Raw genomic sequence first — 14489 nt, 5'->3', positions numbered from 1 at the left:
TCAAATTCAGATTTCAAAATTAGATTTCATAATCAAAACTCAGATTCAAATTTCAGAATTATATTGATTTAAGATTCATATTTCAGATTAGATTTCCAATTCAGATTTCAGATTCAGATTTAAATTTCAAATTCAGATTTCAGAATTCAGATTTCAGATTCAGATTTCAGATTCAGATTTTAGATTCAGATTTTAGATTCAGATTTAAGATTCAGATTCAGATTTCAGATTCGGATTTCAGATTCAGATTTCAAATTCAGATTTCAGATTTCAGATTTCAGATTTCAGATTCAGATTTCAGATTCAGATTTCAGATTTCAGATTTCAGATTTCAGATTCAGATTTCAGATTCAGATTTCAGATTCAGATTTCAGATTAAGATTGCAGATTCAGATTTCAGATTCAGATTTCAGATTCAGATTTCAGATTCAGATTTCAGATTCAGATTTCAGATTCAGATTTCAGATTCAGATTTCAGATTCAGATTTCAGATTCAGATTTCAGATTCAGATTTCAGATTCAGATTTCAGATTCAGATTTCAGATTCAGATTTCAGATTCAGATTTCAGATTCAGATTTCAGATTCAGATTTCAGATTCAGATTTCAGATTCAGATTTCAGATTCAGATTCAGATTCAGATTCAGATTCAGATTTCAGATTCAGATTTCAGATTCAGATTTCAGATTCAGATTTCAGATTCAGATTTCAGGTTCAGATTTCAGATTCAGATTTCAGATTCAGATTTCAGATTCAGATTTCAGATTCACATTTCAGATTCACATTTCAGATTCAGATTCACATTTCAGATTCAGATTTCAGATTCAGATTTCAGATTCAGATTTCAGATTCAGATTTCAGATTCAGATTTCAGATTCAGATTTCAGATTCAGATTTCAGATTCAGATTTCAGATTCAGATTTCAGATTCAGATTTCAGATTCAGATTTCAGATTCAGATTTCAGATTTCAGATTCAGATTTCAGATTCAGATTTCAGATTCAGATTTCAGATTCAGATTTCAGATTCAGATTTCAGATTCAGATTTCAGATTCAGATTTCAGATTCAGATTTCAGATTCAGATTTCAGATTCAGATTTCAGATTCAGATTTCAGATTCAGATTTCAGATTCAGATTTCAGATTCAGATTTCAGATTCAGATTTCAGATTCAGATTTCAGATTCAGATTTCAGATTCAGATTTCAGATTCAGATTTCAGATTCAGATTTCAGATTCAGATTTCAGATTTCAGATTCAGATTTCAGATTCAGATTTCAGATTCAGATTTCAGATTCAGATTTCAGATTCAGATTTCAGATTCAGATTTCAGATTCAGATTTCAGATTCAGATTTCAGATTCAGATTTCAGATTCAGATTTCAGATTCAGATTTCAGATTCAGATTTCAGATTCAGATTTCAGATTCAGATTTCAGATTCAGATTTCAGATTCAGATTTCAGATTCAGATTTCAGATTCAGATTTCAGATTCAGATTCAGATTCAGATTTCAGATTCAGATTTCAGATTCAGATTTCAGATTCAGATTTCAGATTCAGATTTCAGATTCAGTTTTGAGATTCAGATTTCAGATTCAGATTTCAGATTCAGATTTCAGATTCAGATTTCAGATTCAGATTCAGATTTCAGATTCAGATTTCAGATTCAGATTTCAGATTCAGATTTCAGATTCAGATTTGATTCAGATTTCAGATTCAGATTTCAGATTCAGATTTCAGATTCAGATTTCAGATTCAGATTTCAGATTCAGATTCAGATTTCAGATTCAGATTTCAGATTCAGATTTCAGATTCAGATTTCAGATTCAGATTTCAGATTCAGATTTCAGATTCAGATTTCAGATTCAGATTTCAGATTCAGATTTCAGATTCAGATTTCAGATTCAGATTTCAGATTCAGATTTTAGATTCAGATTTCAGATTCAGATTTCAGATTCAGATTTCAGATTCAGATTTCAGATTCAGATTTCAGATTCAGATTTCAGATTCAGATTTCAGATTCAGATTTCAGATTCAGATTTCAGATTCAGATTTCAGATTCAGATTTCAGATTCAGATTTCAGATTCAGATTTCAGATTCAGATTTCAGATTCAGATTTCAGATTCAGATTTCAGATTCAGATTTCAGATTCAGATTTCAGATTCAGATTTCAGATTCAGATTTCAGATTCAGATTTCAGATTCAGATTCAGATTTCAGATTCAGATTTCAGATTCAGATTCAGATTTCAGATTCAGATTTCAGATTCAGATTCAGATTTCAGATTCAGATTTCAGATTCAGATTTCAGATTCAGATTTCAGATTCAGATTTCAGATTCAGATTTCAGATTCAGATTTCAGATTCAGATTTCAGATTCAGATTTCAGATTCAGATTTCAGATTCAGATTTCAGATTCAGATTCAGATTTCAGATTCAGATTTCAGATTCAGATTTCAGATTCAGATTTCAGATTCAGATTTCAGATTCAGATTTCAGATTCAGATTTCAGATTCAGATTTCAGATTTAGATTTCAGATTCAGATTTCAGATTCAGATTTCAGATTCAGATTTCAGATTCAGATTTCAGATTCAGATTTCAGATTCAGATTTCAGATTCAGATTTCAGATTCAGATTTCAGATTCAGATTTCAGATTCAGATTTCAGATTCAGATTTCAGATTCAGATTTCAGATTCAGATTTCAGATTCAGATTTCAGATTCAGATTTCAGATTCAGATTTCAGATTCAGATTTCAGATTCAGATTTCAGATTCAGATTTGAGATTCAGATTTCAGATTCATATTTCAGATTCAGTTTTCAGATTCAGATTTCAGCTTCAGATTCAGATTTCAGATTTCAGATTCAGATTTGGATTTCAGATTCAGATTTCAGATTCAGATTTCAGATTGAGATTTCAGATTCAGATTTCAGATTCCAGTTTCAAATTTCAGATTCAGCTTCCGATTTCAGATTTAGCTTCCGATTTCAGATTCAGATTTCAAATTCTGATTTCGGATTTAGTTTTCAGATTCAGATTTCAAATTCAAAATACAGATTCTGATTTCATATTTCAGATTCAGATTTCAGACTTTAGATTCAGATTTTGATTTAAGGTTCAAGTTCAGATTCAAAGTTTGGGTATTTTTAAATCTTTTTTAATGGATATTTTTTAAATTAATTTTTGTTTTTTTAAGCTTCAGAAGTAAGATACGTATTTCAAAATTAAGTTTCCAGATTCAGATATCAGATTCAGATTTCAGATTCCAAATATCAGTTTAGGATCTCAGATTTAGATTTTAATTGACAATAATGAAAGTCACGTGCTTTATTAAGGTAACTGGTATTTCGATTTCTTCAACAATTGGTTATCGAAATCCGGAAACGGAGTTCTCAACCTAAATTTTTGCATACTTTAACTGTTATGGAACTATAAATTTAAGAAAAAAATACGTATGGATTATTCAAATTGCTGATAATTTTTATTGTTATTGTTATTTTATTATTGTTTTGTAGAGTATTAAGAGTAACATTAATTAGCTTTAGAATTAAATAATTGAAATTGAATGTGTGTAACTAAATTAAAATTTAGTCATTAACTCTAGTTTATATCACATTTTAAACTCATTCGATTATTCTAAAATATTGTCTGTTAAGCTGTTTTCGTATATGCTAAGCATGCAATTGAAAACAGATTTAGAATGCCAAAAGAAAGCTTTATCCTCATTTTAACAATCATCTGTAACTTAATCATCGTGCATTATTGTTTGCAAACTTTTAATCTTTAAGGCTTAATAGTTCAATTCGTATATAGGAGGATGCGTTACACTAACAGCTACACCCAATTGATTGATCAATTGTTTGGATCTCTCTTGGAATGCCATCTCCCTTGATTTTCTGCATTCGCCTGTGGAGTAATTTATGGTTCCATAATATCATTTTTAAGTTTTAACCCATTTTTTATTTCAAAACGATTCAACCAATCAAACACATTTTGTATTTGTCCTCTAAACCCATATCCATTTCTGTGTCCTTTCTTTCTCTTTTTCCCGGTGTTTTGTCTTGCAGCCAGGGAGATGGCATTCTGTACGAGGTCCAAGGGTGTCACGCATCTTCAACGTACGACGGGCACCCGCAAAATCCGGGCTCCTCGGCCTCTCTACGCCCCAACGGCGGATCCCCATGCTGACCGGCGGAAATGGCGATGCAATCGATGATGATGATGATGATGATGATGGTTTCAAGCCTAGCACCAACTCTACAACAACTAGTATATCTACCTGGAAAAACTACAATGATGAAACAATGTCAATGGATTCTTGCTGGCTTGACGGCAATCTGAACCGGATGCGTGCAGCTTCCGTGTCACAATTAAACTGTAGCACGAACGATAACGATTTCCCTAGCAACTAAGTTTCGGTGTACTTTTTGGTTTTAGAAACTAGCGCGTGAGTTTTTTTTTCTTTGTGCTAACCGTGTAAGATAGAACTTAATAAAAACACAACAATCTTCCATGCGCAAACTAATGTCGGAAGGCCGGAAGTCCGGCTTGGAATTGTTACCAAATGATCGAATCAAACCGCTGAACTTATATATACATATTTTAGTGTGCGTCTGAATAGACTTCTAGAGTGTGTGCGTTCGTTTGTACGTGTGCGTGTGCTGTGTGCATTTGGTATAGAAGAGGTATTTTCTTTATACTTACTTGTAGCTTTAATTGTACTCGTCTCAATGTACCTACACTTCAAAACTACAGACATCTGTTATGTTGGTCGCCTGTTGTTGGACAAATTTTCGAGTGTCTCTATCGATTGTTTACAAAACTAACTAATAGCAGTATTTAGATATCAATAAATCTTCGATTTAAATACCTTTGCCCGATGCATCATTACAGTTTGAAAGTTCTAAAAACTGTCGGTCAACTCACGTGTTCAATCATCCGAAAGCTCCAATGTGAACCAGTTTAGTTTGTGAATCGACTATTTTTCTCTATATTTCTAAATTTTAATTGTTTTGTATTCTATTTCCTCTGCAGAGGATAGAGACTTAAAATGGTAATTCTCGCAAAGTTACTTGCTGTTTACCCATCCTGTATATTCTTCTCAGCCTATCTACTAAGTTAACCAAGGGTTCAGGAATCCGCACTCCAGCTTCGTTTGATTAAGCTGTTTCCCATCATCCAGGCTTGGTGGTCATCAAAAACCGAAACCGTAGACCGCAGGGATTGCTGTCATTATGGTTCAATCCAGGGCATAATAATGAACGGTACTTTCTCTATTCTAGTAGGCAAAATCACGCCCGGATAGATCAAATCAACGATCTGAGCGTTATTTGCAATTAAAAGCTTAAGTTCAAGGATCACAAGAACTAAAGGGTGTTTGGATCAAATAGTGGCCAGACTAAACTGCGTGTAAACCGAGTATTTGTTTAAAAAAAAAAAAAAGTATCTTTCATTTTGAAGCTCAATACACAGTACCCTTATCCACTTTCTTTGCCGCAGAACGCCAGTGTGCTTTGAACTGCCTCTTGCTGCTGCTAGTTTTTGAGTCTTCTTAAGGTTCTGCTTAACTATCGCCCAATATTTTCCGATTGGGCAAAGTTCTGGTGTGCTGGGAGGGTTCTCATCCTTGGGCACAACCTGAATGTTATTAGCGGCATACCACTCCAAGACCTTTTTTTCATAATGGCAGGATAACAGCACAGACAAGTCTTGTTTCTTTAGGAAAGGCAGCAAACGCTTTTGAAGACACTCTTTCACGTAAAGTTCCTGGTTGAAGGTCCCGGTTGGAACAAAAATGTAGCTTTTCAAGCAACTGGTACAGATAGCTTGCCAAACAAGATATTTCTTAGCAAACTTTGATAGTTTAATATGCTTGAAAAAGTCTGTCACCTTTCCTCTTCCGGTTGCTGTAAAATACTCTTGTCCAGGAAGCTGTCTGAAGTCTGCCTTGGCGTAGGTTTCGTCGTCCATTAACACGCAATCACACTTTGTCAACAATGTCGTATACAGCTTTCGAAAGCTTGTTTTGCCGTAAGGTTTTGCTTTTTATTGCGATTAGTAGTCACTACCTTCTTATAAGTGGATAGTCCCGATCGTTTTTAAGCTTCATACAGGGTTGTAGACGGACGATATTCTCAACTTATTAGCGACATCTCGAACGGAGAGGTTGGGGTTGTGCTTGAAAGCTCTAGCCACTCCTCTGTTCGTAACTGCGGCTCCCGGATTTCGATTTCCCCTAAAACCCGGTTTGTCGAAATACGTTCCCCGAACACATTTATTACTTTGGTGACCGTTGATTTCGCCACATTCAACGATTTTGCCATTTCTGCGTGCGTGTACAATATTTTGATTCATAGCTCCTCTTGCTCAGACTCCATTTTGATTACTAAAGATGTAATGTCAAAATTTAAATAGAAGCGTCATCCTACACACATACACCTAAAAAATCAGGGGTGTTCAGGTTTTTTATATGAATGATAAGAAACAATACGGCGAATTAAGGTTGATCACTTATTAAACTGAACACCCTTTATTTTATCAAATTAAGCAGCTCAAATTCAGGCAAAAAAAAATTGTAACCAAAACCTTTTAATTTTTTTTATTTCTGAATATTGGCGTAAATTACGAAAGTATAAGAATTAGGCCTGGGTGAATGATTTTGTATTGTTTAGCAACATGAGTCAGCCGGCATCAAAGTAACCGACGAAAAAAATAAGTAGACAAAAAATAGCTATTTCTTGTAAAGTCCTGCCGGTTGTTTTAATTGAAATTCCACAACGTTTGTTTCAATATATGAATCTTTTCCTCTGTAAAGTGAGCTACCACCACCACTGCTGTGCGTGTCAAGATTGAACTTGTTACATATTTTCACCTTGGACATCGTCGAATCACAGAATTTCAGATATCTATTGTTTAAAGCTGAAATTCTGTGATTCGACCTAAAAGGTCTTTACGATTATCTGTGATGCTTTTTTTTCAGAAATTTGATAGAAAATTTATAACAAACATCAATAGATTGAGTTATTTTATTTTTAACTCGCATTCCACATCACCAAAGTTGTAAAATAGCTTTAGAAATTCTATCCCAATGATACCTACAGGGTGGCCACTCATTTGGGATAGTCGGGAAATACGGGAAAAAGACAGGGTTTAAAATCCATCGGGAAATTGCGGGAATACCTCTAAAAAATCGGGAATTTATGGCTCAGCGGGTCAGGCCATATATTTCAGTAAATCCATTGATCTAGGATAACTGAAAATTTTTGAAACTAACACCCAAACCGTATTCTGAAAAATTAAACTAGAAACTTAGAGCAACTTAAAAATGATAAAATTGTAGACTTCAGTTTCCAGTTGTTACTGAGAAATAGGTGGTGGAAATATGATATTTTTCGGTTCGCGATCTTTTACTCTTTTAATACCTAACCAAATCGCCGCATTTGTGAAGGTTCAAATATATATCGAAAATAATAAAACAAGTAAAAGGGTTAAAAAAAGTGTTAATATGCCGACTCCCGTTTAACTTGCATCTTCTATTTTTTTAAATAATAGACTTTTTTTAATTCACGAGAATTCCGAACATCAACAAATTATGCTCATAATTGAAATAACAAGTTATGCATGTGTAATTGAAATTGTACCAGAAATTAGAACGTCGATTATGGGTCGATATGTGCTTATGAAGTGAAGTCAGCGATTCGTCGTTTATTTTAGGTAAGGTTGCCAGATCTTTTCCGGGCCGAGCAAATCCTAGCTATTTTATCTAAAATCCTGGCAAACCTAGACGTTTGTTTTCAACATTTTCAACCCAAAAATCCGGGGAATCTCCGTAAAATTTGATCGAAACCTAAAAACTATTCAATATAAATCGAGAGAAAAAAAAACACTTGAATCGGTATTTTTATCGAAACACTTTTCAAGAGAAAATCGTTCATGATTATTTTTATGAAACTTGCTCTAAAAAATTCTTTTTCGAACTCCTTAATAAAAGATTATAATAACTCAATTTGAGATTTTGTTTGGTTTTGCAAATAAAGTGATTAAATCCGGGCAACATCTTTCCAAAATTTTAAAAAGACATACACCGTCTTAGCCGATTTAGGTTTACAGACTGAATAAATGACGTGGACAACTTAAGATTAACATTTAACACCCAGTACCGAGATGGGAATCGAACCCATGCCATCAGTGGACCAGCGATTACCGTCTTACCACGCTAACCTCGACCACCGAGACGTACAAAATTTTGTATCGAGTATCCGGACAAGTCCGGTTAAAACCGGACAGGCCGGCAACATTTCTTTAGAAAGATTTCTTGAATCTTAGATTATTTAAAATGAAAAACGGGTTAGAAAAAAAGAAAATTAGGTATATACTAAAACTGAATAAACTTTGAATAAATGCCTAGCATAGTTACGAGCTTTGGGCTATCTTCTAAGTAATGTTAGAATTTAACATTCTGGACCTTTATTGACTTTTTTAACGAATATTTTGTTGGGTTTGACCAGCCCGAACTAAGCGCCATCGCCATGGGAAAATTTTTAAACAACAGAATTTAAATCTCATTCACAAGACTGAAATAGCGTATATAATTGACGGAAACAAGAAGATTAAAAACTACTGATTGTTTCTTGAAGGATTGATTTGTATATTCAACTGAAGTTACTCGGGAAAATGCTGGTTCAGTAAATTTAGCAAATTCAGTTAATATTCTCCAATGAATTATTAGGGAGAAAAAAATGAAAGTTTTGGTATCATTGTGGTTGCATGAATGTAATCAACGCGAAACACGTCACCTAATTTCTGATCTAAATTTATAAGGTGAAATGTTTTTTTTTGTTTTTGAAGATTGGGAATTTCGTGAGACCATGTGAGGAAAAGTCGGGAAATCAAAAATTGAATTTAAGTAGCCACCCTGTAGCTATGTAAATAAGATTAAAATCAGAGCTGGTAAAAATTGACGGAGTTAAAGATGGCTACTGTTTTTTTTCAATCATCATCACTTTCCAAAACTTCAACTATGCACCGAGCCACAGTCAGCGATCATCAGCAGGCTGATAATCGTCTTTGTTTGATTCTCAATGACAGCTAGCATAGTAAATATTCAATATCATTGGTTTCCATTGAGATGATAGCCTGCTAAAATTTCGCTCCCATGCCGGTTGTTGATATTTATAGGTTGTTATTTCTCATCTACCCTGGCAACAGCAAAATCTCCATATTATTGTTTAACGAGCCTATAGTAAACATGTTTGCTATAGTCTCTTTAGAGCAAGTTCACTGGTGTTGGGTAAAAGTGGTAGAAATTTTGACATTTTGAAAATTTTACCATGCAAAAATGTTTTCAAGATCTTTGGGCGTTGCAGTTTTTTACAACACTGTTTCTATTTCAGCCGTATGTGATAGAAATATTGCTATTTTTGCATCACAGCATGCGACAATACAACACGTGTTGTAAAAAAACTTGAAGGCCATAGATCTTGAAAATGGCAAAATTTTCAAAATGTGCCGTAAGTGTCAAAATTTCTACCACTTTTTCCCAACACCAGTGAACTTGCTCTTATAATTGTTATATAGTCGAGCTGCTAACTAGATAGCCCATAAAACGAACTGCAACATGTTTAAGATCAAGTTCACTCGTGTTGGAAGAGAGTGGTAGAAATTTTGACACTTGTAGCACATTTTGAAAATTTTACAATGCAAAACATTTTTCAAGATCTGTGATTTTCAAGTTTTTTTACAACACGTGTTGTATTTTCGCATGATGTGATGCAAAAATAACAATATTTCTATCACATACGACTGAAACAGAAACAGTGCTGTAAACAAATACAACGCACAAAGATCTTGAAAACTTTTTTGATTGGTAAAATTTTCAAAATTTGCTACAAGTGTCAAAACTTCTACCATTTTTTCTCAACACGAGTGAACTTGCTCTAAGAGAGCAAGAATTTTCCCGCCTTTTTCTTTCCTATTATATTTTCGCACAGTCACGTGTGCATGCACAAACTCAGTAGCACGTTGACATACGTTTGCTCGCTAAATCTCAGCAACTGACTCTGTCACTACAGTTAAGAAAGTGATTGGGTATGGGTCGAAGCTATCAACGAAAACGCTCTAGACTGATAAACCACATGCTATGCATGACACGGAAAAAGAAAAAAAAGGTAAAATTTACCTTTTCGAGGTGATTTTTTACCACTCCTCTTTCGAGGTAAATTTTACCTTTTTTTCATTCACCTAGCAAAAAGGTAAATTTTACCTTTTTTCAATTCACCTAGCAATATAGTAAATAATACCGTTTTCCTATTCACTGATTTGGAAGATAATTGCTAGTTAGTTTGATTGGTTTCTTCGATAAAAATAAAAACAAAATTCATTTGAAAATTAATTTTATTATTTAGTTTTATTAGTGACACTTAACCATCTTCGTGGCATTCGTGTCATTTTCAAAAATTAATATTTATTTGAAATGAATAGGGACTTTTACCTAATCCCCCTGCATTGCGTTAACATATTCTTGCCCTTATCCATTCTAATCCGGTCAGGTCCGGCTTTTCCGGAATGATATCTGGAGGATGACGTGGAATACACCTTGAAGCTCTGTGGGCCGATCTGAAACAAAAGCAAAGTATAATGACGAGAACCAGCACAACTAAATGATATCTAGGAAAACACTTACCATTCTGTTATGATTTTCGCATATTGGGCACGAAGCAAAATTTCCCTTTTTTACGACAAAACAGCTTAACCTCAATAAACGTGTTCGGCAAAAGTTACTTTTTTCGAGATGAATTGTACCGTTTTGTTTAGCTAAATGCAGGTCAACTTCACCTCGCTACGAGATAAGTTTTACCTTATTTGGATTTACCTTTTTTTCTAGGTGAATTATAATTTTTTATTCAGCTCAATTCAGATGAACTTCACCTCGCTACGAGGAAAGATTTACCTTTTTTGGATTCACCTGGTGAATTGTGCCTTTTTCAAACCTCGATTCAGGTAAATTTTATCTCGCTGTGAGGTGAGTTTCACCTCGAAGAGGTAGAAGTTACCTTTTTAGCTTTCACGAGCGTTCACTTCGCTATCTCGGTAAATTTTACCTTTTTATTATTTTCCGTGGATGGCATGCTTCGAGTTCAAGAGATGATGATGAATTCGATCTAGCTGGCATTTTCGTTGAATGTCAGTCTTTATCAATCACCATTACCAGCTCTGGATTAAAATTAAAATAATAAAAATCTGGAAAAAGAATTCTAGAATCAAGAATGTAAACTGTAACTTTATGAAGATATTAATCACTGTTATTTATATTTGTTACTTAATTTATCGGCCTTATCTGTTAGGCCGATAAATGAAGTAGTGAAATAGTACTTCCGAATATCTACATATTTATATATCATCTGACAGGTTAGACATAATGTTAAGATGGTGACAAGGAGTAATGAAATTCGGTTTTATATGCTTCGCAACAATCACTGTTAAAGTTATGTAGCAGTTTAGTTGTCGGACCCTGAAGAGAATGATCTCCAATCTTGTTTGAATACACGACGGCACAAATACTACTGCAACGAAAGGATGAGATAAAAAAAAAAGTTGGAGCCTCAAGTTTTCGATCGCACGCTCTGACCTTCAGGTCTTTAATATTCCACCTGTCTTACGCTGTTTAATGTGTTTCAAGATTTAGAATTATTTTAAGAGGAGAAATCACCGTGAATTTGTTTATTGAAATTAATTTGCGGCTTTATCGGTGAGGATTAAAGAGTTGAAAATGAAAGACGGATAGAAGATCAGAAGAAAATTCTAAGGTGGTGAAAAGAGCGAAGAGCATTTGAAATAGAAGCTTGACCACATACTAAATTCTTTGTCCCGCATCAATTAACTGTATTGAAGAAGTAGTACCCAATAGAGGAGGCACTACATTTTTCGATACAGTTAATTATGGATGACACCACATCTTGGCGGTCGAACCATCCATAATTAACTGTATCGAAAAATGTAGTGCCTCCTCTATTGGGTACTACTTCTTCAATACAGTTAATTGATGCGGGATAAAGAATTTAGTATGTGGTCAAGCTTCTATTTCAAATGCTCTTCGCTCTTTTCACCACCTTAGAATTTTCTTCTGATCTTCTATCCGTCTTTCATTTTCAACTCTTTAATCCTCACCGATAAAGCCGCAAATTAATTTCAATTTAGAATTATACGCGCACAGAAGCGATCTTCTCAAATGAATTGACAATAGAGTCAGACCAAAGCTGATAAAAATGATGTAAGAGTGATGTAAGTTCATCAACCCTTCTTTTACTTCATCACTAGAGTTATTCATGTTCAATAAGTGATCTATTCTTGTTGACTTTGTATGACGTGTGCTCTTGGGCTTAGATATATGTAGTTTTCAACAAAAGCTAATATTTTCTATTATTGATAGTTTTCACGATTTGCTTAAAGTGCTCAGTTCAATCGCATTAATATCGAGCTTCGTAGAAGGAAAGATAATTCATCTCTTTCTGTGCCGACTGTATCTTCTTGCAGCCTCGGGAACGGCTTGTCCTACCCGATGCGGGGCTATAACGAGGATGCGGAATCGTTGCTGGCCGGTGAACTTAGCGAAAGTTTGTACCACAGCAACACAATCGATAGCAATCATCATCAGCATCATCATCACGAGACCAACAACAGCAGCGGCGCTACCTTCAACACTTCGCAGCATCACGTGGTAAGGATGCATCGGAATCGCAACGATGCCGGCAGCGGAAGTGACGAAGACGACGACGGCGAGGATGGCGGCTACGGGGACGAATTCGAGACGACGATTTTCACCCGATCGACGAATTTGCTGCATTAGAACCGAATCGGTTCCAAGATGGCGAATGCCGAACTAAAACTGAGGACGTGATACTAAATGTTAGATCAAGTTTAATCAACCTTTTTGGCAACTTTTATATCGATTCTATAGCCGGATTCAACCGATTGACGATTAGGTATCGCTTGAAGAACACGCTTATTTTGACATCGTACCAGATATGTTCCATAGAAAACCGATTAGTCAGGCTTTACAGTAAACTTAATTCCGCTGAGCCAAACATATACAAACAGATTGCATTTACCTTCTCTAAACAATCGCTGACGTGATCAACCAAAGACCAACTTTTCTTTGGATGCATTTTTTTGTTTGTTTGTTCGTCTTAGAAAGTGGTGTCAAATAAAACGTCATGTTGCGTATTGAAAGTTTAAGATTATGGATTAAATCATTTTTCATCATATCATATCATAGTTTAAGTTTTAGTATTTTGCAGTCTTAAACTTTAACCTCCATTAGTTTTTAAGGCTCTTTCTCCTCTGGATTAAAATTGACGTTTGAATATAACCAACTCTCTGGAGCCCCTTTCTTCAAAATAATTTTCAACGTCTAAAAACCATTCCTATTAAGGTTTTGATATTTCTACATTCCTTTCAAGTATTGCCAATACGTAAAAGGCTTTATAGAGAGCTAGATGAGAACTAAAAGCAGCTTTAGGAAATTCTCTCTTCTTTTTTTGCTAGTTGATAGAATAAGCGAAAGTTCTGAGCCAAACTATGAAAAAAAATGAGTTACGTAAATCCATACCACAAATCAACAGAAAACCCCCTACTAGTCTAACAAAGGAAAAGTAAGTTTAATCTTACGATTAGACATCGCAAACATACAGATGACAACAGGCAAACAAGAAAAAAACGGAAAATACTATTATGATAACAAAAAAACATTAGGTTAACCCGTAGAGGAAACGAAACAGTGATAGATGATTTAGACAAATGTATTGACTGCAGAAAAGAAAGTTTTAAAAAATTGATACAAAACAAATGTGCAATTGATGAAAGAATGTGTTGGTTGATTTGTTTAGTTCAGAAAGAAATGTCCTTGTTTCGTTTCATGATTTTGATTATGTACTTTAAAAAATAATATCAATCCTCTGTCTATAGAGAACATTGAGGGTTCATCTATTGTATCGGATTAGGACCATCGACGGATTCGCGATCTTTAGCTTTATAATGGGCTGAACAGTTGTGCAATACTATAACGACTTCTACTGGAAGTCTGTAGCGTTTTCTAGAAAATCCGTTGTCTTGAGAATAAACAACTCAAAACCACTGCACAATGGGGAAAAAAGTGTACAAACCGCGAAGAAATTCAATATCTTTCCTCCTACATGACACAAATCTATGAAATTACCCTTTCCGTTTGTGAAAATTTCCGGAGAATCGATTGGACATAGTTTCAAACGCCGCACTAGCTTGCGAACGGAGATATAGTGCCTTTTTAACCCCTAATTCTCATATATTTTGTAAACATTCCAAAACAACACTGATTCGAACCAGAGAGAATTTTGAACGAAAACAGACCTATCGTGTGTAATTTTTTCTGAGGAATCAAATAAAGGCTGTTTTGGCCACCGCACGCTTCAGAAAATGGAGTTATGGCTGTTTTTACCCTCAATTCCCCTATATTTTTCAAT

The 14489-nt window shown here is 34.6% G+C and overlaps 1 protein-coding gene across 2 annotated transcripts in view; it reads left to right on the top strand.

The window, feature by feature from the left end:
* LOC129755716 (palmitoyltransferase ZDHHC15) overlaps positions 1 to 13834 on the top strand; it is a 43666-nt gene extending 29832 nt beyond the window's left edge. The window contains exon 6 of one of the 2 annotated variants that reach the window (XM_055752334.1): positions 12526 to 13834. In XM_055752334.1, the coding sequence (XP_055608309.1) occupies positions 12526 to 12838 (313 nt within the window). In that variant the 3' untranslated portion in view covers positions 12839 to 13834. Of the gene's footprint in view, positions 1 to 4061; positions 4864 to 12525 lie in introns of those variants that run through there. The other variant, XM_055752335.1, reaches the window with a different exon arrangement.
* The last annotated feature ends 655 nt before the right edge of the window (positions 13835 to 14489 follow it).

Source organism: Uranotaenia lowii, chromosome 3 (genome assembly GCF_029784155.1).
Source record: "Uranotaenia lowii strain MFRU-FL chromosome 3, ASM2978415v1, whole genome shotgun sequence".
Lineage (NCBI taxonomy): Eukaryota > Metazoa > Arthropoda > Insecta > Diptera > Culicidae > Uranotaenia > Uranotaenia lowii.
This window is presented reverse-complemented; position numbering and strand designations above follow the sequence as displayed.